The sequence below is a fragment of the Anser cygnoides genome, chromosome Z (assembly GCF_040182565.1).
Source record: "Anser cygnoides isolate HZ-2024a breed goose chromosome Z, Taihu_goose_T2T_genome, whole genome shotgun sequence".
Taxonomy (NCBI): domain Eukaryota; kingdom Metazoa; phylum Chordata; class Aves; order Anseriformes; family Anatidae; genus Anser; species Anser cygnoides.
In genome coordinates this window covers 51,600,163-51,609,798 of record NC_089912.1, presented here as the reverse complement: position 1 = coordinate 51,609,798, position 9,636 = coordinate 51,600,163, and the positions used below count along the sequence as shown (strand labels likewise).

The following is a 9,636-nucleotide window of genomic DNA, read 5'->3' as shown; positions in this document are numbered from 1 at the left end:
CTAACTACTCTGCTAGAGCCATGTCTTGCTACATGTTTAAGGTCACTGCCCCTTGCTATCAATACAGAGATGTCTGATACTATTGATCCTTATAGTTTATTTTGCTTTCCCTTAACTGTGAACATAGTGGAATCCTGAATGTTAAATGTTCTGCTATTTTCCCAGTGGCCCTTCCTAACAGTTGCTTTTTAACCACCTAAACTTAATCTAATTTCCTTCTCCCTCAACCTCTATCTTCTTCTTAAGCTCCTGTATCTGTCAGCATCTCCTATCCCCATCTCTTTCGAGTTTTCTTTCCTCACTCAAAATATTTCCTTTTTGAGTTCTTTCTCTTTCTGCAATTTTACTCAGATATTTTCCTAAGCATGATTCTTAATTGATTCTGTCATTTGCTTGCCTGCATGAACAAATCCAGTACTTTGTACTGGCTTTGCTTAGTTTCTTTTCTGTGACTATATATATATATGTATATATATATGTGAGTGTGTGTATGTACATGTATATATATATGTGTATATATATATATATTTGTATCTGTGTGTAATTATATATATTATTTCTATGTTTGTTTAAGTGTTAGTGTGAGGTCCTGAGGCTGCATCCACTTTGAATCTGAAAGCAATAAAATTGCACTTTCAGTGTACTGTAGGCAATGTGTTCCAGGACTGTGATGTGACAATGTGGTCTAGCACATTTATTCACATCAGCTGGAAGTACACAGCATTAGATTTGGCTTTAGTAATCAATTCAAGCATGCTGTTTACTCTCCAGTTTTCTTCTGTGCATATATATATGTATACTCATAAAATATATGCATATATATGTGTGCGCGTGTGTGTGCGTGTGCGTGTGTATCTTTTGCATGGTGTTTGTGTATTGTTAATATGTAGTTAGTTAAATGTGGGGGCCCTAATAGGTCTGAATCAGCTTTTGTATGAATGTACCTAATAATATCCTCAAGTAAATATAGAATAATTGACATTGTGTGCAGACAATATTCTTGTTTAGTCTTGTATTTCTTTTATACATATTTTCTGGCAGATCAGAATAACATGTTAAAATGTTAAATCGTGTCTGTACACTGCATGTAGTCTGTATGCAAGACTCAGTTTCTTTTTTTTGTATATGTTATTACCTTTTTTGTGTTTTGTTCCAGTTCGACGAGTCCCACCGAGGTTCTCTATCCCCCCCACCAATCACGAGATTATGCCTGGCGGGAGTGTAAATATCACGTGTGTTGCGGTGGGGTCACCAATGCCATATGTGAAATGGATGCTAGGAGCAGAAGATTTGACACCTGAGGATGATATGCCAATAGGAAGGAACGTCCTTGAGCTTAATGATGTCAGACAGTCTGCAAATTATACTTGTGTTGCTATGTCTACCCTTGGTGTTATAGAAGCAATAGCGCAGATAACTGTCAAAGGTATATCCCAAGCATATACATTTGTACATAGTTCAGTCTTTCCTTTCATTCATTGCCCATATTCTGAACAAATAAATTGCACCGAAAGAGACTAAATTATCTTACACTCTTAAATCAAGAAAGTAACCATTCCAGCCAATCACTGGCATAAGACAAAATACAGATTCAGACAGCAATAATTCTGATAAATAAATTCATAATAGTGTTCCATTATTTTCCTATGTCTAGCTCTCAGCCTGCCTTTAAAGTAAATAAGGAACTTTATAATCTTGCATATATTTGTCAATAGCAGTAACTCTTAAGAACCAGTTATTTGATTTTTGGAGTTGCTGGGTGTCCAAGTATCATGTTAATTGAGTAGTGGATGCCAGAGGTTCCAAAAATTACTGAAAATTAATCTTTAATGGTCATCTGCTTAAGGAACTTACCATAAATGTCAGTATTGTTGCTTTATATCGATAAACCTTTTACTACAGAACTTGAAATGTTTCTGATAAGTTTCTGGAGATAATCATAATTGCCAAAAGCTCGCGCTGGACAAATCACATGTTCTCTCCATTCCAAATTTCCTGATTTTTTGTTTGTTTGGTTGGTTGGTTGGCTGGTTGGTTGGTTGGTTGGTTTTTTAAATCTCGTAATGTAATTATTAAGGTCTGCTGTTACACAGGGATAACTGCATTTTTTGGTATTTATCCTTAGCCTTACCCAGACCTCCTGGAACACCTGTGGTGACAGAAAGCACAGCAACAAGCATAACATTGACTTGGGATTCTGGAAACCCTGAACCAGTTTCTTACTACATAATCCAACATAAACCCAAAAACTCTGAGGAGCCATATAAGGAAATTGATGGGGTTGCCACAACACGCTATAGTGTGGCTGGCCTAAGCCCATATTCAGAATATGAATTTCGGGTAGTTGCTGTAAATAACATTGGGCGAGGGCCACCCAGTGAACCTGTGTCAACAAGGACTTCGGAGCAAGCACCTTCAAGTGCACCACGCAATGTACAGGCCCGTATGTTGAGCTCTACCACCATTTTGGTACAGTGGGAAGAACCTGAGGAACCTAATGGACAAATACAAGGTTACAGAGTTTATTACACCATGGATCCTACTCAACATGTCAACAGCTGGATGAAACACAATGTGGCTGACAGCCATATTACCACTATTGGGAATCTGGTGCCCCAGAAAACATACTCTGTGAAGGTTCTTGCTTTTACTTCTGTTGGGGATGGACCACTTTCTAGTGACATTCAAGTCATCACTCAAACAGGAGGTAAGCCAGCAGTAAACAGAATTTGTGGGGGAAAAAAAATGAAAAGAAGAAATTTTGCAGAGGGAAGACTTGATCTTGAAAATGTTGGGGGGGGGGGAGGGGAAATAGGTATCAAGGATTGCCACAGTTTATCCAGGCAACTATTGCAGATAGCTGTTTCTACAGTAGTTTTTATTTTAAATTCCACACAGTACAAGTTACCAGTGAAGAAAAGAAATTATCCCCTCATACTTGAAAGCATTAACAAAACATCAGCCTTGGTGAAGTAACAGGCAAGTAGTTCTCTACACTTTGGATTTATCAAGACAAATCCAACCTGTTCCTACAAAGAGTAATCCACAAGGTCACTAATTTCTTGCTTTATGTTTGCAGTTAGGCTGTTTTGGTTCTGCACAGAAGTTTTAGATCCATGAATTAGTTATATTAGCAAAGGACAAGCAAACATAGTGAAAAAGATTGCAGATTATTTTTTTTGAAATCAGAAGCCAGAAGTTCTGGTGGAGCTACACTGCAGAAAGTGTTTTATTGTAGCAATAAGAAATAAAAGCTCACTTTTTCTAGTTGTTTAGAGAAAGCTGTATGAAGCATTACTGTAGGTCATTGATTGCCTAGAAATATTATATAACTCTACTTGATTTTTTTTAGTACTAGAATGTTTCTTCTTGAAGAATTGTATCTTCCCTCAAACTGTTAAAAAATGTACCTCTAAGCATAACTGAAGAAAGTTCCATTGGATACAGTTTTTACTTCTGTTAATTCAAAGTAGACACCAGTGCATACTTAATGAAAAACAGACATTGAACTGTTTCTGTGGACCATTGTAAGCATTGTGTTACACAAAGGTCTAAGCGTTACTCTACAGACTCTCAGCTGAGAAGTTACTGAAATAACTTTTCTAGGCCTACTGGTGCATTAAAATGTCAGAGAATCACAGAATCACAGAATCATCTGGGTTGGAAGAGACCTCCAAGATCACCTAGTCCAACCTCTGACCTAACACTAACAAGTCCTCCACTAAACCATATCACTAAGCTCTACATCTAAACGTCTTTTAAAGACCTCCGGGAATGGTGACTCGACCACTTCCCTGGGCAGTCCATTCCAATGCCTAACAACCCTTTCAGTAAAGAAGTTCTTCCTAATATACAACCTAAACCTCCCCTGGCACAACTTTAGCCCATTCCCCCTCCTGTCACCAGGCACGTGGGAGAACAGACCAATCCCCACCTCGCTACAGCCTCCTTTAATGCACCTATAGAGTGCGATAAGGTCACCCCTGAGCCTCCTCTTCTCCAGGCTGAACAATCCCAGCTCCATCAGCCTCTCCTCGTAAGACTTGTTCTCCAGACCCCTCACCAGCTTCGTTGACCTTCTCCGGACTCACTTGAGCACCTCAATGTCCTTCTTGTAGTGAGGGGCCCAAAACTGAACACAGTACTCGAGGTGCGGCGTCACCAGAGCCGAGTACAGGGGGACAATCACTTCCCTAGACCTGCTGGCCACCCTGTTTCTTATACAAGCCAGGGTGCTGTTGGCCTTCTTGGCCACCTGAGCATACTGCTGCCTCATATTCAGTCGACTATCAACCAATACTCCCAGGTCCTTCTCTGCCAGGCAGCTTTCTAACCGCTCATCTCCCAGCCTGTAGCTCTGCTTGGGGTTGTTATGCCCCAGGTGCAGAACCCGGCACTTGGCCTTGTTGAACTTCATACAGTTGGCCTCAGCCCATCATTCTAGCCTATCCAGATCCTCCTGCAGAGCCTTCCTTCCCTCGAGCAGATTGACACAAGCACCTAACTTGGTGTCGTCTGCAAACTTACTGAGGGTGCACTCGATCCCCTCATCCAGATCATCAATAAAGATATTAAAGAGAACTGGCCCCAGTACTGAGCCCTGGGGGACTCCACCAGTGACCAGCCTTCAACTGGATTTAACTCCATTCACCACAACTCTTTGGGCCCTGCTATCCAGCCAGTTTTTAACCCAACGAGGCGTACGCCAGCCCAAGCCATGAGCAGCCAGTTTCTTGGGGAGAATGCTGTGGGAAATGGAGTCAAAAGCCGTAATGAAGTCAAGGTAGACCACATCCACAGCCTTTCCCTCCTCCACCAAGCGCGTCACTTGGTCATAGAAGGAGATCAGGTTCATCATGCAGGACCTGCCCTTCATAAACCCATGCTGACTGGGCCTGATCGCCTGGTTGCCCTGCAAGTGCTGTGTGATGACCCTCAAGATAATCTGCTCCATGAGCTTCCCTGGCACTGAGGTCAAACTAACAGGACTATAGTTCCCCGGGTCTACCCTCCAGCCCTTCCTGTAGATGAGCGTCACGTTTGGTAGCCGCCAGTCAACTGGGACCTCCCCTGATAGCCAGGACTACTGATAAATGATGGAAGGTGGCTTGGCCAGCTCTTCCGCCAGTTCTCTCAGTACCCTCGGGTGGACCCCATCCGGCCCCACCGACTTGTGTACATCTAAGTGCTGTAGCAGGTCATCAACCATTTCCTCGTGGATTATGAGGACCACGTTCTGATCCCCATCCCCTTCCACCAGCTCAGGGTACTGGGTATCCAGAGAACAACTGGTCTTGCTGCTAAAGGCTGAGGCAAAGAAGGCATTAAGCACCTCAGCCTTTTCCTCATCTCTTGTCATTAAGGTTCCCCCTGCATCCAGTAAAGGATGGAGGTTCTCCTTAGTCCTCCTTTTGGTGGTTATGTATTCATAGAAGCATTTTTTGTTATCTTTAACAGCAGTAGCCAGACTGAGCTCCAGATGAGCTTTGGCCTTTCTAATTTTGTCCCTGCACAGCCTCGCAACATCCTTATAGTCCTCCTGAGTGGCCCGCCCTCTTTTCCAATGGTTATAAACCCTCTTTTTTCTCCTAAGCTCAAGCCACAACTCTCTGTTCAGCCAGGCCGGTCTTCTTCTGCCCCAGCTTGTCTTTGCGCACGTGGGAACAGACCGCTCCTGAGCCATTAAGATTTCCTTCTTAAGGAGTGCCCAGCCTTCCTGGACTCCTCTGCCCTTCAGAACTGCCTCCCAAGGGACTCTGCCAACCAGTGTCCTGAACAGCTCAAAGTCAGCCCTCCGGAAGTCCAAGACAGCAGTTTTACTGGTCCCCTTCCTGACTTCGCCAAGAATAGAGAACTCTACCATTCCGTGGTCACTCTGCCCAAGACAGCTCCCGACCACCACATCTCCCACCAGTCCGTCACTTTTTGTGAACAGAAGGTCTAGTAGGGCACTTCCCCTGGTAGGCTCACTAACCAGCTGTGTCAGGAAACTATCTCCTATGCTCTCCAGAAACCTCCTAGACTGCTTCCTCTGAGCTGTATTGTATTTCCAGGATATGTCTAGGAAGTTGAAGTCCCCCACGAGAACAAGTGCTGACGATTTTGCAACTTCTGCCAGCTGCGTTTAGAACTCCTCATCTGTCTCCTCATCCTGGTTTGGCAGTCTATAACAGACCCCCACCAGGATGCTTGCCTTGTTGGCCTTCCCTCTGATCCTAACTCATAGGGACTCAACCTTATCATTCCCAGTATCGAGTTCCACAGCATCAAAACACTCTCTGATATAAAGAGCCACACCACCGCTCCTTCTGTGCTGCCTGTCCCTTCTGAAGAGCCTATAGTCAGTCATTGCAGCACTCCAGTCATGGGAGTGGTCCCACCACGTTTCCGTGGTGGCAACCAAGTCATAGCTTGCCTGCTGCATGTGCTGCATAGCTTGCCTGTGCACACATGCAAATGTAGACCATATTTTAATTTTGGCTTTTGTATTTGCTTTTGTTTTTTTTTTATATATTTTTTTTTTTATTCAGGAACTAGTATTTATATTGGCATTAGACTTCTTCTAGAATTCATATGCAAAACACTTTTAGTGATCTCCTTGTCTGTGTTTTCACCTGTAATCATAAACTTCCTTAGAATAGGAAGGGTTTGTCAGTGGTTTCTCCAGTGAAGGGTGAAGCAATTGAAATAATGAACAGTGAGACTCAGCTGGACCGGCCAAGTTACAATATTGCTGATGTCATTTCAGAAAAGCTTTGTTTATTAAAACCTTTAAAGAACTTGCCATTAAACGTGCCCATCTGTTTCTGATTACTGTTGTAATCTGAAGAAATTACGACAGTGTTAACGGTGCAGGAGGGAGTCTCAATACATGTTTTAAACTTTGTAATGGAGTTGACTTGACATTGTTTATGTAAGACAATGTTGAAAATTGAAAGAAAAACAAAAATGTGGCACACATGCAGCATTTTTAAGCACTGATACTTGTCCTTGAAAGAATGTGAATATTTGAATCCATAAGAGATAAACATACAAGAAAGTCTAGTAAAGTACTCCAATGCTATGTTTCTTTAAAAAACGTGATTCACCCATCTTTCTAGCTGCTAGTTTCTCTTCAGTTAGCACTGCAGAATATGATGCCCTTTTCTACCAGATTTGTCATAATCTAAACCTGAATAAGATTGTTTTGGTTTAAGTCTCTCAGGCTGATAGACATCCAAATAAATATACATGTGCCAAATAAGTTACACATGTGCCATGAAAAAAAAAAATGTAAAAAACATATGTAAAAGGATATTTTTTTTTTTTTCTGTGAAACAAATAATCTCCTGTAATGATAAATATGCAGTTTAACCTTTATGATTACTTTGGGGAATATTACCGTGTATATACAAAAAAAAAAAAAAAAAGATCAATAGTTGTGGTTTACAGCCTCTGACAGCTTGATTTCCTTCAAAATGTTCCTTCACTATAAGTATTTGGATCTTTGAAGGATGACTGTAAAAATTGAAGAATTTTTAAAAAGCCTGTTTATGAGAATCTTTTGTTTGTTAGTACAGCATTGTGGTTCGTTCAAAGGGCTCTGTGAATGTCTTCTCACTTTGCTGGTCAGCAGAAACTCTATTGAAATTGCAAATTGAATTTCTAAGTAAAATATTAACTAGGAATGTGTAATTTGAGGGGAAGAGAAAAAAATTTATCAGAAAAACAAACATAAAAAAAAAAGTTTTATATTCAATTTCAGGTTTAAGTATTCTGCCTAACATTTGAGGAAAAGCCCTGTCCTTTTGCCCAATTGTTTCCAGCAGTGTTTTCTTCCCTATCAAGACACCATTTTAAGGAATTAAGTCATCAGAAGAGAGCTGTAGAGCTGAGCCTTTCACATTAAGAGAAACTCAGTTCCAAAATCTACACCTAAGAATGTACTTATACATCATTATGGGTGAAAGGATTTGATTCTACTGAGGGTGGAGTCAGGACTACTGTATTATTTAGGCATATTTAATTACAAACACCGAGTTTTAGAACACAGAATTAACTGTATAAGCTTTAGCATAAAAATATTTCTTGTCTTTTATCTTTGTTTCATCTGAAAATAAAAACTGTGTTGGTTTGTCTCCATTTAGCTTCTCTGGACACATTTCTTATGAAACTTCTCATATCTCTTTCTTTCCTAAAACTGCTCAGCAGTATATATACTCTCTGAGCAATATACGTTAGTTTCTGTGTAGCAGAAAAACTCTTGAATTTTAAATAAGTTAGTAGAATCATAGAATATCCCAAGTTAGAAAGGACCCACAAGAATCATAGAGTCCAACTCCCGGCTCCATACAGGACTACCTAAAAATTAAACCAACGAGAGCATTGTCTGAATGCTTCTTGACCAAGCTCTGTTAGGTAGTGTATTAGTGGAGAAAGAGAGACTGAAAAATATTCCAGATATACCTGGATGTATACCTCAAAATGTATGCTTATTTAAATGTGAAAATTGCAGAGTAAAACATATTGTTAACCTTAAAACAAGGATTGGCTGTGGATTGAAGACTAGGGATTATTACAGTTATAAAAGATCAAGCTTTTGAGAAAGCATAGAGAAAAGGACAGTAGTGAGAAGGTCAAGTATCTGACTTGCAGGCTACATAAACAAAGCATTAGCTTAAGAAGAATGATTAGAAATTCAGAGGAAGGCAGTCACTAGCAAAGAAATGCAGTTCTCTGTTGTAGTAAGCTTGCTACTTCGTCAGACATTTCAACATTTTTCATGAACACATGAAACTCCACAATACTAGTCTCCTAGTGACAACACACTTTGTAGAACTGAGAAATAAAAGGCATGCTTGCTGCACAGGGAAGTTATGGTTTTTAGTATACATTTGTAGAGTACACTGACCTCAAAGCAGAAAAAGAAAGTACTGAGAGAATACTCATGCAAGAATATTCCATTCTGTGGCTTGACCATGTATATCACTAATATGGAAAGTTAAATTTGATCTATTTAATTAAAAACACTTTGGCAAGAGTATGAAGACCACTTATAAAGCTTTTCCAGTTTCTCTACATATTTTTTTTTTCTCTGAAGAAGACCAGTATGTTCTGTAAGCTCCTCCAGCTTGGCTTAGTTCCCGCATGCCACCGAAGATTTTTTTTTTGAACAGATGTTGTGCGTTCCAGGCATAAATATTTAATGGTTTAAAAGTTATTATTCCACTTTCTTATCTGCTACTTTTTCTTTGAATTAAGTGTTAGATTCCCTACAGAATTTATCAGTGATATAGTTTGTTAAGTTTCTGTAAATGTGTTTTTGTTTTCCTTCTTTCTCACCTTCTCAATCTGTTTGGAGCCAGGCAGATTCCCTGTCACTTCTTTTTTCTCTTGATGTTTTCAGCTTCAGATTTGCCTAACTGTGGCTGTAAAATATCAAGGATAACTAGGTTTTGCATAAGATATTTTTTCAATAAACAGTATTTGGTAAAGTCCAATTAACCATTCTTTTGTCTTATAGAATTATAGCAAGTAGCAGACCTGCTTTTGAAAAGATTTGGAAAATTAGTATCTTAAAATGTATTACTACAGAGAGACAGGAAATACCGTTTATTTTCCAACTGCTGCCATATTTATTATCATAATGGATGGTAA

General features: G+C 40.0%; 1 protein-coding gene across 38 annotated transcripts in view; it reads left to right on the top strand.

Moving 5' to 3' along the window:
* The window catches only part of PTPRD (protein tyrosine phosphatase receptor type D), a 1,327,869-nt gene that overhangs the window by 1,253,370 nt on the left and 64,863 nt on the right, over window positions 1–9,636 (top strand). For all 38 annotated transcript variants that reach the window (XM_066988380.1, XM_066988378.1, XM_066988384.1 and 35 more), the window contains 2 exons: window positions 1,157–1,426; window positions 2,126–2,707. In XM_066988380.1, the coding sequence (XP_066844481.1) occupies window positions 1,157–1,426; window positions 2,126–2,707 (852 nt within the window). The remainder of the gene's footprint in view (window positions 1–1,156; window positions 1,427–2,125; window positions 2,708–9,636) is intronic.